Here is a 19,763-nt window from a genome sequence, read left to right on the forward strand (position 1 = left end):
ATGATTAGGAAATTATGATAATATACTTGTCAAAAATTTATGTCCACTAATCTATGATATTATACACCTTATCTTGTCCACATTTCCAACTGTAATTCCTGAATTTAGGTATTGTTCTAAATGCACTTTGTGTAAGTTGACCCAGAAATGATTCTCATTATTAATTATGATAGATTAAATAGGAAATGCTCTTGGAACCATTCTTTTTCTTTTATCACCCTATTAAGCAGAGAATGCTCTTGGGACCATGTCTCTATTTATAATTAGTTTTCAATTTATTTTTTTCCGTGACCATTGGCTTATGGGGGAAAATAATTAAGGTTCCTTTATCTTAACATGAGAGAAGGAATATGTCACCATTCACCAGAGGTTATTGAGGACAATTCAACAATTTTGACTCTTCCAAATCCTCCAAAGTACAATGTCCAAGCGGGCACAAGTGGTTTTGTTTGAGTTATTTAAGCATCATATCTCGGATTCCATTTTTAAGATTGTCTATGTGCAATAGGTTTTATAACCAGTTCACTTTTGATTAGAGTTTTTATTTTTTTAAATTTTCTTATTTTTTATCACTCTTAAGATTTTGTGAGAAAATAAAAATGATCTCTCCATGTATTAATTTATTAGGTTTTCTTTCAATACAGCTAGAATCCCTTTTAACCTTATCCGTTACGATAAGATTTTAATTATAAATGCCGTTTATTTTGAATTTGACATCCTCACTCACATTATATATTGTGATGGAAAAAAGTTTGATAACAAAAAATTTTAAGTCATAATTAGTCAAAATTTTCTATAAAAATATATCAAAATTAAATTTTTAATTATATATATTTATATTTGTATCACTTCTAGTTCAAATAGTTAGGGCTACACTTTTGTTAATTTGACTATATATATGGTTTATGTAAAATTAAGTTAAACCTTATATATAATTATATTATCTGATTATTTAGAAGAAGAGATAAACTTTGTTATGATGATTATATTATATGATAGGAAAAATTTTAAATATTTTTAAAATATATATGTATTAGCAATTTTAACCATTAATTTTAATTATAAAAAATATACATTATTTATTAATTGACATTAACAATTAAAATTATATTAATATTTTAAGAATGTTTAAAAATTTTCTATACGAAAAATGTATAGGAATATAAAATAAGGTGTTAATATGTGTATAAAATATTAATATTGGAAGGGTATTATTATTATTATTATTATTATTATTATTATTATTATTATTATTATTATGGTGTAAATGTGGGGTGCTGGGAGCAATAAGAACTTTATAGTTTATAGAATGAGTAACACAGAATAGGGTGTTAACAAAAGAGTAAAAGTAAAACTTTGAAAAGCAGAATGAAGCTCCCATTCCCATTCCCATTCGGCCATTCCCATTTCATCCTTTGCTTACTCTACTTTCTATATATACGTCTGCATCTTCTTCTCATAAATAATAACACAAACTTCCACTTTTACCCCATCTTCTTCTCCAACGTAGTTTTAATAATGAAGAGCATAAGGAGATGCATATCATGCATCCTACTATGCGGGGCATTGGACGTGATACGAATAGTTCACTCCAATCATCCAATGGCAGAATTGAAGAGTTCACTACTCGCACCATCAAGGCTGCTGACGTCATGAGAGCTCATCCTAACCATATCATCAAGAAATATTCTTCCTCCAACCTCTTCATCGATCCTCCCCACGCTGACCTCCGTCGCGGCAACATCTACCTCCTCGTTCCCCTGCCTCTCCCTCCCAACCAACACGCTGCAGCAGCAGATCAGTAGCTCTCCACCCCCACTTACACAAGCACCAGCAGCCGTCTTACTCTCTGGAGGTGCTGCTGGTGCTTGTGTGAGTGGGGGTGGAGAGCTGCTGATCTGCTGCTGCATCGTATTGGTCAGCGTGGGGAGGAACGATGAGGAGGTTGGAAGAAGAATATTTTTTGATGACATGGTTAGGATGAGCTCTCATGACGTCAGCAGCCTTGATGGTGCGAGTAGTGAGCTCTTCAACTCTGCCATTGGTGGTGATCTCTTCAATTCTGCCATTAGAGTGAACTATTCGTATCACGTCCAGTGCCCCGTATTTCATCTACAATACTGAATTGATTTCACTCATTTGAACACTTCCTTCCCGTAACGGAGCATCAAAACTGCAATTCAGGCTGGATCAGCATTGGCATTCACCTCTGCATTTATTGATTTCAGAGGTCAGAGAACAAAACATGATTCTCATAAGGAGTATGCTCTCTCCTTTCTCTCTTACTTGTTTTTTCATTTCAAGTTTTCACTTTTTCATTAACTAGGATACCTTTCAGGCTGCGAAAGTGAGATGGCCTTCTTTGTTTCATGGCGTGGATTCCGCCACTCAGGATTGGATTGTTGACCAGATGCATTCAGTAATTAATCTCATATTCACTACTTACTTCTAAGTTCTTATGCATTTTTTTTAAATTAATTAGTTAATTATTATGTTTATGCATTCGTTTTTTGCTAAATTGCTTTATAGTTTAGATGTTATGTGTTTTGGTTCTGAATAACTGTTAACTGCTTATCAACTTATACGATTTGGAAATAACAACAGAGGCCTCAAATTATATGAGGTGCAATGCATGTGTGAAGCTCACTTCTTTGAGGAAGTAATTGATTTTTCCTCTAAGATTTCAGTAGGACATTGATTATAAAATTGTTTCAAAACTAAGCTAATTAAACAACACACTGTTTCTCGCTAACTTTGTTGCCTTTTTTATTGTTAATCAAGTTTTATTCCCTCAAAATATGAACATTTTCCGGTTTTAATAATTTTTTTTGTAAAGATTTAGTTACTTGCATATGATGTTGTGAATATTTGACTCAAAATATTGAGCTTTCAAAAACATTGCTTTGAATATGGTGAATAAATAGACCAATTTTCATTCTGAAGATGAACTTCCATAGTTGTCTGTGTTATAGGTCCGACCGGTCGTAGAAACTGGATATGAAAATGTTTTACTTGTGAGATTGTTGTTAGAGACCAGAATACCTTCCATCAGGAAGTCTTCAGTGAGTACAATGTCTTATCTCTGATCTTTAGCATTTATCCGTGGAATTTGCATCTGCTTTTGACTGATGCCTACTTTTTTTGCAAGGTTACAGAGGGGCTCACGGTTGAGGGTATATTGGAAAATTGGTCCAAGTTGAAGCCTGTTATCATGGAAGAGTGGAGTGAGAATAGAGAAACTTGATAGATCTTTTTGGAAAGGTTAGAGATGAATGGTTGGAGCAGGATTTCGCTACTTGGATCGGTGCAAATAGGTAACCAAATTAAACCTTCTGAGCTGTGATTAGTTTAGCATATTTATATCACATGAAGGAGATCTACTACTACTAATTCGTGATGTTTGTCTATAGATTCTATCCTGGTGTTTCTGATGCATTAAAATTTTCAAGCTCGAGAGTGTACATCGTCACCACGAAACAGGTCAGCATCCAACCTTCTTTTTTACCCTAGCTAGGGGATGATAATCCCGTCAACAGATACTTTTGTCTCAGTATTAATGAAAAATACTCCATTCCATAATATTTTTACTTTCAAAAGTCAATGTATCTTGATATAAATTGCAAGTAATATATACAATTTTTAATGTACCGAATTTTCAAGGTGATAATTATTTTGGAATGAAAGAGTAAGAGAGAAAGGAAGATAATGTTGTCCTAATACGACTTATGCACCTTTTGCAATTTTACATCATGTCCCCTGTTCATTTTGTATCTTTATCATTTCTTTTGTAATTTTAGAGCCGTTTTGCCGATGCTTTACTCCGAGAGCTTGCTGGGGTGACAATTCCACCTGAAAGAATATATGGTCTAGGAACTGGGTTAGTGTAGTATATATTCGTCTAAAATAATGTCCAGTGATGCTTTAACATTTTTTTCTTTCTTTTCTCTTGCTTTATTTTTTGAAAGGAAATTCACTTTCCTTGCACCATCTTTGGTTTTACCGGTAGGCCTAAGGTGAAAGTGCTGAAGCAGCTTCAAAAGAGATCAGAGCACCAAGGACTCACACTTCAGTAAGATATTGTGCTACTAGAACTAATTATACATCATTCTGGTTATTGTTATTTCTACTGGAACTCTATTATTGCTTACATGAAATTAACTCTTTTAACCAGCTTTGTTGAGGATCGGCTTGCTACCTTAAAAAATGTCATCAAAGAACCTGAGTTAGATCAATGGAATCTGTATTTAGGTAGCTTCCTTTTGTATTTCTTAACCAGTTTATAATTGGAATGGATTCTCTCATGGGAAAATATTACATGACATCGTGATACGTATGGTCGAGTGTGCCTGATAAGTGTAATTGTTTTTGGGATCAGGGAACTGGGGTTACAACACTCAGAAAGAGAGAGAAGAAGCTGCGGCTATCCCCAGAATTCAAGTTCTTGAGCTGTCGGACTTCAGTAAGAAGTTGAAATGATTGTTTGTTGCCTTCATTGAATTTTCACTTTTTCAGGTGTCAGCATTGAACTGAACATTTTGTTACCATCTCATTTAAAAGAAAGTGGCTGCTGTAACTGTATCCTCTAATGTTATATAGAGAAATGTTTTTTCAGTACATAGTAATATAGTATATACACACACAATAAATTGACAGTTGATTATTGAAACTCAAAACTGGTTTTCATTATGTTATGTTCAATAAGAAAAGATAGATCTACACTCTTGGATGAAGGCAATGTGTTGAGTTTACACTACACTCTTGGATGAAGGCAATGTGTTGAGTTTACACATGAGTTTGCTTTTATTTGGGTGGCTAAATATATTAAGTTATCACAATGTGGAAATAAATAGAGGAAATATGTGCCTCAAATGAAGCTGCAAGATCAATGTGGAAGATTCCAAAAAATACGACGCCACTCATAGTCATATGTGAATGACTATTTCGAAAGCAAATATTATTTGTGGTAATACTACGCTGAAAAAAGGTACTGAAATTTTTCGAGGATTTACTACACATCTTCCATCTTAGAAGGCAGTTTTGGTCTCCATCAAAGTTATGCAAAATGGTAAAAATATTAATGCATAGATAAAATTATATTGTAATGCACGAAAACTTAAACAACAAATTCCATCAAGATAAAGTCGACTATATAGATCAAACAATATTATTATATTCAGTTATATATCATGTCTATAATAAATTCATTTATGCTGTAGATGAGCTTAATTAATAAGGTAACGGTAGCTCTTTTCACTCAAACTTAGATATTACCATAGGCCTTTCCTTTAAAGATCTAAGATGCAAATCAAAAAATGTAATCTTACACTGTTAAAGTGTGTTTAGTTTGGAATTTGTTAAGCCACCTAAGCATAGCACCTTTTCAAGGGCATCAAGGCGAATTTTTTTACTTAGATAAGTTTTTAAAGAACAGACATAATTCATAAAAATTACAACCATGTTAAGTGTATTAAAAGTGTCATTTACAAAAACTTTAAATGACAAAAGAAAGAAACTATTGGCATTATTATTAAATAGACAAAAATGAAAAATAAACAAAAAAAATGGTAGACATTCACGTGTCATAATTTTAATGGAAGCTAGGCCCCAAAGATTTTCAATCCTGTTTTGGATGGCGGGTATTGTGTACCATGCAAATTTATATTATTATCTTAGTATAAAATACATAAAGATAGACATTGCAAGATTGAAAGGAACTTAGGAAAAATGGGTCATCTTTATGCATTAGACTTTGATGGAGTTCTGTGTGATACTTGTGGAGAGACTGCTATCTCTGCCGTCAAGGTTCATGCTCTCTCTTCCTCCCTCTCTCTTAAAATAATGGAAGAGAAATACACAGTATTTCCAACATTTTCATTGTATATATGTTCTTCTAGTTCTAGGATTTCTATCTTCTTTTACTAATGTTTCAAATTTTCTGTTAATGTTATCCAGTTAGTGGAAAATATCAATAAGATTCTAATGTCATAATGTATAATGTATTAAACTTAAGCTGTGATCACTTCGATAAATTTGTAGGCAGCCAAGTTGAGATGGCCAGCATTGTTTGATGGTGTGGATCCAACCGTTGAAGATTGGATTGTTCAACAGATGATTACAGTAAATAATTAACTTCTAAATTGTTAATTAATTACACTTCTCAACAAACAATGCTCACTTATCAATGCTTAATTTATGTTTACGAAGTGCTCCGTTTGTCTTTCTTTATCTGTCACTATAACTTCTTGGCATATTATTGGATCAATGTATGTAAACCAAAAAATGATAAATTAAACGAAGGAAGCACTTGGTTAAATTAATGAATAGATGTTCAAATGATTAGTTATTTATTTTAACAATGACTGGTTTGCTACTTAAGAAATGATTGCAAAGCTAAAATCTCAACACAATTTCTGCAGTGTTCATAAAACATTTGAGTTCTACTACTTTTCTTATGAACTTGTAGTATTTTCATGTCAGGTGAGGCCAGTGGTGGAAACTGGATATGAGACTCTCTTACTTGTGAGATTATTGCTTGAGACCAGAGTTCCATCAATTCGAAAATCTTCGGTCTGTATATATTAAGCCTAAAATCACCTTGATTTTTGTCATCTTAAATTACACTAATCTGTTCTGAGATTAAGTAATATCATGCTTACACCAGGCGTTTTATAACTTAAATGAAGAAATGCCAGTGTAATTTAACCTTTTTATTATGAATTGACAAGTGTAGTATCACTTGATTTATGTCATAGTTCTTCTTGAAAGGTTGCAGAAGGGCTCACAGTTGAGGGTATATTGGAGACATGGATCAAATTGAAGCCTATTGTGATGGAAGAATGGGATGAGAATAGAGATGAACTGATAGATCTTTTTGGAAAGGTCAGAGATGATTGGTTGCAGAATGATTTCTCTGGTTGGATGGGAGCAAACAGGTAGTTCAATTAAGGGAATGTCTTAAATGTGCCGAGTTAAACTTAGTATTCAATTCACCAAGATGATCTAACAGGATAGATTTAATAGAAGTTATCTGTCAGTACTGTCCAGAATTATGTTAAAATCTTAAGGTATGATGCATGTATATTTGTACTATTCGATACACCAGACAAAAACAACTGAGATTTGATTTTTGGATTTTAGAAAAAGGGTTCGCGTGATTGTGTTTTTGACTTTTGAACTCTTGCTTATTGGTGATTGTGTTTTATACCTATAGATTCTATCCTGGTACTGCTGATGCACTAAGATTTGCAAGCTCAAAAGTTTACATTGTCACCACAAAACAGGTAATAATCCTTAAGAATACATAATTCTAGTCCTATATGAAATTTCACATTGCTATGATCTCTTCTTACTTTGCATTTTTTCCTTCTTTGGCTATAGGGCCGTTTTGCTGATGCTTTACTGAAAGAGCTTGCTGGAATCACTTTACCACCAGAAAGAATATATGGTTTAGGAACTGGGTTAGTATCTTGTATGAATATCAAAATCATGTTGTAGCAGATACTATTTTGACACCCGTATTTTGTTAACAACCAACATGTGCTTTCTTTGTTTTGTTAGTGTTTTTTAAAATCTTTTTATTACTATTTTTTCTATGAAGTCCTAAGGTAGAAGTGCTAAAGAAGCTTCAAAAGATGCCAGAGCACCAAGGACTGACCCTACAGTAAGATTTTGCCTTTCAGGTTATTAAGAACATTGTATTTGCATGTTAACATGGTTTAAGAGAAATTACTAAGGTTAATATTTTTCTTTTTTTAAAATTGCAGCTTTGTGGAAGATAGGCTTACAACCTTAAAAAATGTCATTAAAGAACCAGAGTTGGACAATTGGAATTTGTATCTAGGTAGCAATTTTCTTTCTCCGTGTCTCTTTTAGTGCACCAAGTTTATTTTCACACTAAGATCATCCAATGGTATGAATATAACAGAAATTATTGATGTATAAGCTAAAATTATAAGAAGATTTACACTATCGAATCATGTTAGTGCATGTGACCCCTATAACTTCAATCTTATACATTTTGGAGTTTCTATCTTCTGTATTGTTGTTTGTTTTAGAATAACATATTTGCTAAATTTGGTTGATTTGGATTAGTTAATTGGGGGTTCAACACTCAGAAAGAGAGAGATGAAGCAGCAGCTAGCCCCAGGATTACACTTCTTGAGCTGTCTGACTTCAGTAAGAAGCTGAAATAGTAGTTCCACTTCATTAGATTGTCTATCATTGTATTATATCATTTCATTTAATTACATTCCATTAATGCAAAACAATGGTAAATTCCTTCTGTCTCTAAGCTTTTGCATCATCATATTTATAATTGTAATGTTTCTCTCCAATTTAGAATAAACTATAATTTTTTACATTTCCAACCATAAAAGATTTGAATACTTACAATTCTAGTCATGTATTAGTTCGTTCATATCTTATATAGTTAGCATTATCAACATTCAAATCTTTCGTGATTAGAAATAGTAGTATATTCTCCATTTTAACATAAATGTCACTTGAATTTTGATAAAAATCAACATTGCTAAACACAATTATACAACTGTGTCTAAATATATTTTTCAATGTACTAAAACGGTGAAAATATAGTTATTTTGAAACGAAAGGAAGGAATAGGATAAGATAAAGTAGAATAGTCATATATGGTTTGATAGGTTATTAGGGGACTCACTTTTCACCAAGGGGAATTTGAATATCTTTGTTTCTTTCGTCTCATCAATGCAGTAGTTTGAGTTTCTCTTGGTTTACACAAATGCTGAAAAGGCGATTACTACATTATCCTTTAGAAGCAGTTCATCACCTTAAAATGAGGAGGAAGAAAGTGTTTTTTTATGTCAAACTACAAAATTCACAAAACTGTTACTAAACCTTGGAAGACAATCATATCCCTAGAAATGAATTACAACTCTGTTCTCAAATCCCCATCATTTTCCTCTTGACCAGCATTATCCGCTTTGGTTTTTTCTTTCTGAAGGTTCTGAAGAACCTCTTCTAAAGGTGGATCTCCAGGTCTTCGAAAAACATCATTCCCGATTTTGATCTCATATGCCTCTGATTGGTCAAAGATAAAGTCCTTCAACTGTAATATCAGCAGAAAATCATCACTAACAAATAACAATTATCTCAAGGCTGAATCTAAAACTGCTTTTTGAATGAAAGGAGAATAAAAGCAAGGTACAAGGATCATAATTCAACATGATTTATAGTAAATCATAAAATGGGAAGGCAGGAGATGAACATAATAGCAGATAGATAGGGTTGTTGTCAAAATTGATAAGCCAAGCCGCTTCCATTCTTCATTCTTTAAAATTTCAAAGTAGAGGGAAAAGAAGGTAAAATGCAAAGGCGTACCTCATCCATGCCTTTGATGCTTTCCATGTTGAACATGATTGTACTTGTATCAACACCCATGAACCTTATACCAATGCCTCCAGTTCTCATAACTTGTGACCATTTCATGGCGATTTCCGCTACCATGTCCTAAAATCAAGCATGGCAATCAGTTAAGGGCGTTAACATTAACGAAAAATGTTCAAACCAAAAACTCTTTCTTCTATCACAAAGAAAATTGCCAATAAGGACCAATTTGATAATCAAACACCATCTTGATAAATCAAATAAACTACTAAGAAGAAGTTGAAAATAAGGCTCCACCAAAAGAAAGCACCATAAACTATCCAAAAAAAAAAAAGCACCAGAGATATCCATATTCCCCATCCCAGAACACAGTTTCCAGAATGGATAAGACAAACATAATGCTGAAGCAACCTTAACATGCTCGACGGCCGACAATTCAATTACCCATCACTTTTACAGCAGTCACTTGAAGGCTACATGGCAAGGGAAGCAAATCCCAATGATAAGACCCATTGCAATAGAAGTTATCAATCCAATAGCGGTTACTCCTCACTTTATCACTTTACTAAGTTTGTTCACTTTAAACTTAAAGGACCCTAATCCAACAGAGTAACCAAAACTTAAACTCAACTAGAGCTCAAATGAAAAAATTAATAAATGGCCATGAGCGAATGTGCTCATTGAAATTCACTAGAATCAATTGATCACATTAAATCACAAATTCAACTCAAACTATATCTTAATTTTTTTAACTTCTTTCTCCCCTTAAATGAAGTATGAGCAAAAACAATACATGTGCAAGAGCCAATCATCCTCCACCAAAATCCATCACAAAAAACCACAGCTTGAAATAATCACAACCACAACTCAAAAAATAAAATGAAACATATTTTATTTCATTTTATTAAAAAGAAACCCTAACAATAACGTAAAACTCAGCACTAAAACTCTAGAAGGTCACTTTCACTAAACTCCAATTCCAGCTTACATTTCACTCAAGAAAACGAAATTGACCGGACAAAATCAGTAATGTAACCAAAATTCTAGCTGAAATTCATCAAAAACCAATAAACATGCAGAAACAGCCAATTTCCTGATAAAAATCATAGCTAAAAATTGGAGCCCTATTTTGCACCAAGATAAGAATAGCCTTAACCAGAGACGGAAATGTGGCTGACCGGAGTACGGGGAAATCCGAAGCGGAGCTTGACGAAGCCGATGACGGGACCGGTGTGGCGCTTCATCATCTCCTCCTTGATCTGAGACGGTTCCATTTTCGACAGATCAGCGGGCGGGAAAGATGGCTCCTTCTTCTTGCCCCATTCCTTCCAAGACTCGTCCTCTTCGTCATCGTACACGTCATCAAGGTCATCGCTGATGTGCACCTTGCGCTCTCCTCCATGGGCAAATTCGTAATTTTGCAGCACCAGAAATAGTAGAAGAAGAAGGAGGGTGGTAATGGAGCTCATTGCGTAATAAGTGTTGCGAATTTGTGAGGAGTTGTTATATATTGCTCATAAATTGAACGACATAGAGAAAAACACATAAACTTGTTAGTATTGTCATGTTTAGATAATTTGCGTGACGCAAATGACAACGGAATCAATTCTTTGTAGAAAAGCTAGAATATTCAAAACAAATAATATTGTAGTAGACAAAATTAATAATTTAATTTAGTTTCAAAGTAAATATTTATGTACTCAAATATCAAATATAATATTCTACATAATTAATATTTTAGAAAATAAAAATAATTATTATAAAGTAATTTAAAAAAAAATAAGTTAACAAAATATTTATAAAATTTTTTTCATTCAATTGTTAATAGATAAAAACATATCAAAAAATAAAAATATATATCAAATAAAAAAATTATTTTCTTTCGACATCAAATTGATAAGATAAAAAAAATAATTTTTTTACATTAAATTAATAAAAAAAGAGATATAGTACTATTTTTTTAAAACAAATATCTTTTTTGAAAATGTCATCTAAACAAACCTAAAGCCGTTATATCAAAGTTCAACGAAATTTATGCTTTTATCATCTTTGGAAACTTATTTCATTTTATTTTTTATTTTTTGTTTTTATTATAAATATTTTTTATTTCAAAATTTCATTAAGAGAAGAAAAAAATAAAAAATAAAAAATAAAATTTCTTAATTTTACGTTTTTTTCTTTACAAACTTCTAAAAATAGAAAATCATAAAATACTAAAAATAAAATCCAATCCTAACACATTTTTTTTAAGCTTCCTTACAAAGTAATAATTCAATTTAAAATATTTTTAAAATTGACAAAATATAATTCCATAATTATTTTGTACTAAATAAAATAGTTTGCAACAAACATTTAGTTCTAAAATCCTATTTATAATTGTTCATTCAATATACGTAAATTGTATAAAAAGTATAATAATATATTTTTGGTACCTTATTTAATTAGTGTTATATATTTATTTAATTAAATCTATTATCTATTTAAATTTCTAATTAAGTATACAATGATAACCCCTCTTAACGAAAAAATACATTAAATTAATGTAGAGATTTATATTATTTACGAAATGTTCAAATCCTAATAATTGGATACTATATTTAAGCTCAATTAACTTTATATAATACACCACAAACTTGCACCTAGCTTATGTTAAACAAAAAAATGTTATCTTCGTTTAATTAAAATTTATATATATCACAATTATTTTTCTAAGAAACAATCATAAATTTAACCTTTAATATCTTTGTTTAATTAAAACTTATATGTAAAGTTTAATTATCCTCAAACAAAAGTAAGTGTAAAAAAAGTGTTGAATCTCTTTATATAAGTTATTAAATAAGTTTTTTATGTTTGTGCTTGCTCTCTATGTATGAACCTTTTGATTTGGTATATAAGTGTTCTCTTCTATGACATACTTCTCATCTTTGATCAAAATAATTCACAAAAACTCTTTATTAAGATCTACTAATAAGACGCTCGTCTTTATAACTAAAAATTACTTCAAACTTACTCACCTTTATAATCCCACATTGACCTATAGGAATTTAAGCGTGCTAACCTTAAATTTCAAATTCAAGAGGTTTTAAATTATATAATGTAACCAAAATTCTAACTGAAATTCATCAAAAACCAATAAACATGCAGAAACAGCCAATTTCCCGATAAAATCATAGCTAAAATTGGAGCCCTGTTTTACACCAAGATAAGAATAGCCTTAACCAGAAACAGAAATGTGGCTGACCGGAGTACGGCGAAGTCCGAAGCGGAGCTTGACGAAGCCGATGACTGGACCGGTGTGGCGCTTCATCATCTCCTCCTTGATCTGAGACGGTTCCATTTTCGACAGATCGGCGGGCGGGAAAGATGGCTCCTTGCGCTTTCCTCCATGGGCAAATTCGTAATTTTGCAGCACCAGAAGTAGTAGAAGAAGAAGGAGGGTGGTAGTGGAGCTCATTGCGTAATAAGTGTTGCGAATTGGTGAGAAGTTGTTATATATTGCTCATAAATTGAAGGGCATAGAGAAAACACAGAAACACCGATTACTTTCTACATTTAAAGAATAGAACAAAAACCACCTTAAAATTATTTTTTTATTATTTGAAGAACATACGGAAGAAGTTTTACATCTATCACTGCTCCAATGTTGGATGAACTAATAATGCACTTGCTCTACATCGAACTCTATTAATTTCCAATAGATAACAGAGTCTCAAAGTAGTGATGAACAGATCTAGGCACTCTATCTAATTTACAAAGAACCCTCAAACCATAATTTTTTAGGCTATAAGACATTATTTTACGATCTTGGAACAACACAAGCATGGAATCCTCCTCCTCTTCTTCTTGGCGAAGAACAAAACTTAACACACAAAATGGATTACTTGAAAGATTCCAGCACAAGGCCGATTCCCCATCATGCATGCGATTAAGATTGACACGGTATCTGGCAACCCATGAAGAGTAATCTTCCTCTAATTCCCAAATATCAAACTCCAAACTATCAGATAGAATCAAGTGCAGCCTCCCTTTACATTCTCCTAAATACTTAACACCCAAGAGCTCTGAATTTGAGTCAACACATGCAGGGACTGCAGGCAATTTATCAAAGCAAAGCCGATTGACATCGAAATAAACGGAATTGTCATCATCTAAACGAAACCAATGAACAGCACCATTGCAATAAACTCCCTCTGGGACACGTAAATCATTAGGAAGATTGCAAACAACACTACTCCAACAAGACGTCTCTGAGGAATACAAACGAATCCCAATTCGGGGTTTGAGTTGATTGAGACGACTATAATAATGTCCAAACGGAGCTTCCATTTCACCAAATAAAATAACTTTGTAAGAAAGAGGTTGTTTTAGAGGTTCGAAAACAAGATAAGCCTTCAAGTCTAAAGGGTCAAATATGTAGATATCATGATCGTATGGGGAATCTACATCGCCAAGGGGGTAATCTAGATAAACGCAGTGGTCATTGCTGATGGCTGGGTTGCATATGCGAAAGTGGGATTCTAGTCGTAACACAAAAGACTCAAAAGTTGTTAAACCAGAATGGGGTGTGGGTGTAACATTACATAGTAACAGACCATTACAAGAGTGTATAATAGTAGAAGACATGTGTTTGCGTCGATCAAGATCAAGGTGGAAGAAGATTTTGTTGGCGTTGTTATTATTGGTGTGGAAGGGAACAATAGAAGCTCTTTTGGCCTTCGTGTCTCCGAAATTCTGAACCAACAGAGCAGTGGGTGGAGGTTTGTTATTGTACTTGGAATATAAACGACAAGTGTGTGAATAACGGAATTTGGGGTTGGAGATGATTGACAACCATTTCTTGCACACGCATTTGCATTGAATCGCTTGTTTCACTGGCAATCGGAGAAGGATCTCCGTTAAGAGATCCATGTCTCGTATCACAGTGTCCCATGGACTCTCCATTGTTACCAAACCAACAGAGAAGTTGCTTGGTGTTGTAGGCTACGGTTTCTCTGCTTCATATCTTATGACTTATATAGACCTTGTTTGGGTAAGTTTTTAAGAAAAAACTTTGTTTGAGTTATCTTTTTTTTAAAAATCTTATGAAAAAGTAAAAATAATTTTATGTTTGGATATCTCATACAAAAAGATCTTTTTATCGGGTCTGTCTTTAATAAGCTCAACTCTTTTGAGCTTTTTGAAAATGCACAATAACTAATTTATAATTTAGTTGTCAAATTTTATATGGGGAGAATTTTAAAATATCAAAAGATTTGAATTTTTGATGTAATTTTTAATAAATTTAAATAATTTTTTATCTTTATCTTTTTCTTTATAGTATACAAATGGGGAGCTCATATATAAATGGGGAGCTCATATGCTAACGTGGTGCTCATACGTTGAGTCTGGGAGTTCATTTACTTAGGTGTCGTCACTAGAAATTTTTAGAATTATATTTATTAATTATAAATTATTATTTGCTTAGGTTGTTATTTTCAAATTTTAAGTTTGGATTGTTTTACTTAGGTTGTTATTTTTTAAATTTTAAATTATTTTATTTGTTTGGGTTATTTTACTTAGATTTTTATTTTTTAAATTTCAAATTATTTTATTTAAGTTGTTATTTCTTATCAAAAGATTTGAATCTTTTGATGTAATTTTTAATAAATTTAAATAAATTAAATATAAATTGTTAGATCATTTATCAATTTAATTTAATGTTTTAAATTAAATGATACATTAGATAAGCTCAAAATACTTGAACTGATTTTAGACAGACGCAAAACTTGTTAGTATTGTCGTGTTTAGATAATTTGCGTGATGCAAATGACAACAGAATCAAATCTTTGTAGAAAAGCTAGAAGGGAAGGTCCACAGCATTGATGACATGCATGGTGCAGCTGAATAAGTTGATTCAAACCCAATAACTGCTAACATTTATAATTTTATATGCAAAACTGAATTTCTGATAAAAAAATTTTCTATGAAAATTTATTTAATTATTATAAAATTTCAAAAATAATATATAGCTATGTTTGAAGGATTGCATTATATTATTGTCATCACATGCTCTTCATCAACTGCTATAGTAATAATAACTAGATAAGTATCAAATCTAATGAGTGAAAAACAAAAACATGAATTATATATACTGTATTATTACTCCGATTCAATGACCCCAATGTTGTTATGTGTGCATAATTATTTTATTGTATTTATATAGTTTATTTATAAAAAGATTAATTTATATAAAATCCTGTTGGCTACTACTACCGTTTATACTTTGAGTAATATAAAATTATGTGACAAATGAATAATACTAAGTTAATTAATTTTTTTCATATAATTTAAAAAATTAATAAATATCAAATCAAGTACTCTATATAATTAAATATCAAATTCAATACTCTACATAATTAATAGTTTAGATAGTTTAGGAAATTAATCTTTATAATCTTTATAATATACAAATGGGGAGTTCATATGCTGACGTGGCGCTCATACGTTGAGTCTGGGAGTTTATTTGCTTAGGTGTTGTCACTAGAAATTTTTAGAATTATATTTATTAATTATAAATTATTATTTACTTAGGTTGTTGTTTTCAAATTTTAAGTTTGGGTTGTTTTACTTAGGTTGTTATTTTTTAAATTTTAAATTATTTTATTTGTTTGGGTTATTTTACTTAGGTTTTTATTTTTTAAATTTCAAATTATTTTATTTAAGTTGTTATTTCTTAAATTTTAGATTGTTGTTCTTAGATTATTTTTTTTTTAATTTTAAGTTATGAATCAACTATAAAAGTATAAGTCATGAGAGATGTAAAGTACCACGATTTAAAGTACATCAATCTCTTTACATATATCCAAAATCTCTCTACTTATTCCAATGGCTGGAATTCACAAAATTACCTCCATTGTCATACGGAAATTACCAGGCGTACTGAAGTACACAGACTTCCAGAATCGTCAAGTATCCCACAATATGGATTTAAGTTTGTGAGTTTTGACACTTTGGATGCTCTTGGGTATGATTGCACGTATGTATTTAGTTAGTTTGTTATTTTAGAAAAGTATAATTTATTTATAAATTTATTTGTTTTATTGATAATTTCGGTTGTGTTTTTTTTTTAACAAATTTATTGACAATAATTTTTTTTTATTTTAAATTATTTCAGATGTTGTTGGATATCTTGCTGAAATTGGGAGTAAGAGAACTCTTGAAAAGGATGACAAATCTACCAAGTACACTATTATTGAATTAAAGATTGATGATGGATAATTATATATTTATTTTTATAAATATAAAATTTTTTATAATCTCATCTTTTTAAATTATTATTTTAATTTATTTTATTATAAATATTTTTATTAATATTATTAATAAGTAACAAATGTATCTTAACTAACATTAAGCTTCGTTATAATTTTTTGGATTCAAAGACATCGTTTTTAAACGTCTACGTATTTAAATTTTTTGAAAAAATCGCTTCGGATTAATTTTGAAAGAAAAAGTATTCAAATTTAAAAAAAAAATTAATAAAAAGCATTCTTTTCGTGGTTTGTTTCTTACAAATTTAAAATAATTAATTATTTGATGTTATTTTATTGGTAATTACTTTTTGAGTTATAATTATTTTTTGTTTATTTTGTTATAAAAAAATATATTTAACATTAAACATTTTATTTGATATAAAAAAATAATAGAATGTGCACTTTTTGGCAACTATGCACATGAATTAAATGCTTTTTTGGAATCCGACAATAAGAATGGAGCTGTTGTCGTCTTACAATTTGTTAGAGTGAAGTTATATAACGGTAATATTTATCCATAATTTATTAACAATATGTTTTTATATGTGAGCTTTTACTTATTTTTTATGTGAATTTTTACTCATTTTGTATTAAATTAAATTTTTCAGAAAAGATTATTTTATAAAATTTTATGTATGGCACAAAGATGTTCTTCAATCTTGAAGATGTAAATGTCATCCAATTTAAAAATAGGTGGGTATATTTTTTTTAAAAAATTCTTTAGTTTCATAATATGTGTGTTATCTAACATAGTTTTTTTTTTATTTATTTATCTAGCTTTGTAAGATTTGAAGAACCTAAGGATAATATCGTGGAATTCCAAATGAAGTTGCATTCTTAAAAATTTAGCAAGGACTTCACAGTTCAGAATAAGCATCTATGGAAAAGTAGTTGATGTCATCCATGATACTTTGCATATCAAACACACACACGTCACAGATAAATAACACTAAGAAAATGTGCACAAAAAAATTAATTTAAAAAAATAAGTAGAATTTTTACATTAGTACAACAGAAATTATTGGAAAAACTTTTAGATTGTCAAAATAATAACCATCTTAATAAATTAGCAAAATTGTAGAACCAAAAATCATATATTTACCTCTTGGACAATAACACATTAATAACCACTTAAAAAAAAGACTTCTAGTACTACTGGAGCAACTCCAGTCATAATAGGTTAGAGTTTAAGCTTGCTAAAATCAAATTTCAAACTCAAAAAGTTTCAAATTCTATGGTCGCTTATTGAAGTGAACCAAAATACAAAAAATATTTAATAAATTTTTTGGATCTCATGTCATTTATCATATTTATTCAGATTTTGATACAAAAACAACTCAAGATTGATTTTGATCCCACAATTAATTTGTTTATATTAAATGTTAAGGTGGTGACAAAAAAAATCTTTATGGACAAATAAAGCGTTAAAGTTTGTAATACATTTATTAAAATAAAATTAAGTTTTAGTACTTGTAAATTTAACAACTACCTTTAATACACTTTTTTAGCTAAACTCTTAAAATATTTTTAAACCAAAAGAAAAAAGTTTCTACAGAAATTGAATCCTAAAAAAAAATCATGCTTTAGACAATTGCCAAAATTTTGTTAACAAAAAAAGGAATTACATAATTATACTTAAAACAATCATCTTGTCATAATTTAAAGTGTGACAACTAATTTGGCATCAGCAGAATCACCTTGCTTCTTAATCTGTAAAACATGTGATGCTGGATTCCCTCCTGAGAGCACACCACCAGCAGCCATTATCCCCAAAGCAATGACTCCATGCAGCACATATTCCATTTCCTATAGAGAGAACACATGATCCTGAAAATTCACAGATTCATGGTGGCGTTTTTTTGCTGAAAGTTTGTTTAACATAAACACAACATAAATATAAGAGGATATTTCCTTAATATAAGAGAAAATTGACCTGCGGATATTTCCGAGGAAAGAAATAACAGCCTGTGGAATAAGCATTTTCTCTTCTCTATTTTCAGCATAATAATCCAAGTAGTTTCGTTGAAGTTCTATAACAGGCCTAAGAATTGTCTAAACCAAATGTAACTGCAGCTTTAAAAAAATACGACAGAGTGAAGCTTAGAAATGATTCCACAATGGCACGAAAAACCCTAACTAAAGCAAGGTACTTTACTAAGAAATAAATATAAACATATAAATGAAACACAGTATCACACTCAAGTGCATTTGCAGTACTCATACTGCACCAATGACACCCCATCTAAAAGTAATCATGGAAAAAGAAAAATAAACTCAAAACAAAACAAAAAAACAAAAAAAAAATATTGTCCCCAACCATAAAGTAATGACATATTGTCTCCATAAAAAGGAATTATATTAGAAGACTAATTTTGATTTTACTAACAAAGGACAAAAGAAATCAAAATACCAATAATATCACACTATCACAAAATTAATATAATCTAATACTATATGCATTTAGATTTGGAATTCAATCTTGAATTGAGACAATGCATAAAGCACAAGTCAAGAGGGGGCAAAAAAGATTATTTTCTTTTAAAAAAAATAAGTAAAAAAGAACATCTTCCCAAAATATATATAGCATAGAAAAAACCAAAATTACCTGCATAAATTTTAGGAAGAAAATCTTATAATTAAATTATGCACACTATGCACTAAGTTTTCACATAGTGATGACTGCCTATAGAAGCATCGAAGCTGCAAAAAAGAAAATGAAAGAGCTTAATTATTTTTCTTTTTCTTTTTTTTTTTTCACTCAGTCCAGTTAAAACATCACTAATGAACATAGATTTTCATGCCATTTTGCATATACACAAAAATGGTAACATTGAAACATTAAATCACATCTCTTACAATCACACAACAGACAATTAACACCAAAAAAAAAGAAATTAAAACAAATAATAACTTTGAGCAATTAGAATTGGTTCCTGGAAATAAACAATGTCGACTATCTACTAAGAAAAAAATAAAGCAAATCTTCTACGGCCGCCAATATAATTATGGATGTAATGACATGAAAAAAGTGGTGGAATTATTAGAACAATAGAACACGCCACTCTTTGTATCCTTTGTTACCAAATAAGATTGAACAATGAATTACAGATGGTC

At 30.7% G+C, this 19,763-nt stretch overlaps 3 protein-coding genes and 1 pseudogene across 4 annotated transcripts; 2 read left to right on the forward strand and 2 right to left on the reverse strand.

The window, feature by feature from the left end:
- Positions 1-1,971: 1,971 nt before the first annotated feature.
- Positions 1,972-4,544, forward strand: LOC130975667 (uncharacterized; annotated as a pseudogene).
- A 1,118-nt stretch (positions 4,545-5,662) lies between these two features.
- On the forward strand, positions 5,663-8,359 carry LOC130973499 (uncharacterized). 2 transcript variants are annotated; one of them, XM_057898055.1, is made up of 9 exons: positions 5,663-5,802; positions 6,037-6,117; positions 6,478-6,567; positions 6,766-6,932; positions 7,211-7,280; positions 7,378-7,457; positions 7,598-7,660; positions 7,764-7,840; positions 8,092-8,359. In XM_057898055.1, exons 1-9 carry the CDS (start codon positions 5,725-5,727, stop codon positions 8,190-8,192), a joined length of 807 nt encoding a protein of 268 aa, XP_057754038.1. In that variant the 5' UTR covers positions 5,663-5,724; the 3' UTR covers positions 8,193-8,359. The 2 variants fall into 2 exon arrangements, with proteins under 2 accessions (XP_057754038.1, XP_057754039.1); XM_057898056.1 differs by lacking the exon at positions 7,764-7,840 and having other exon boundaries at positions 5,683-5,802.
- A 269-nt stretch (positions 8,360-8,628) lies between these two features.
- On the reverse strand, positions 8,629-10,878 carry LOC130973500 (uncharacterized). The gene is made up of 3 exons (XM_057898057.1): positions 10,539-10,878; positions 9,355-9,483; positions 8,629-9,082 (listed from the first exon to the last, which is right to left on the reverse strand). The coding sequence occupies exons 1-3, from the start codon at positions 10,827-10,829 to the stop codon at positions 8,903-8,905; spliced, it is 600 nt and encodes a 199-aa protein (XP_057754040.1). The 5' UTR covers positions 10,830-10,878; the 3' UTR covers positions 8,629-8,902.
- Positions 10,879-13,044: 2,166 nt separating this feature from the next.
- LOC130975668 (uncharacterized) lies at positions 13,045-14,301 on the reverse strand. The gene has a single exon (XM_057900423.1). The coding sequence runs from the start codon at positions 14,299-14,301 to the stop codon at positions 13,045-13,047; it is 1,257 nt and encodes a 418-aa protein (XP_057756406.1).
- Positions 14,302-19,763: the final 5,462 nt, after the last annotated feature.

The sequence above is a fragment of the Arachis stenosperma genome, chromosome 4 (genome assembly GCF_014773155.1).
Source record: "Arachis stenosperma cultivar V10309 chromosome 4, arast.V10309.gnm1.PFL2, whole genome shotgun sequence".
NCBI classification, from domain to species: Eukaryota; Viridiplantae; Streptophyta; class Magnoliopsida; order Fabales; family Fabaceae; genus Arachis; species Arachis stenosperma.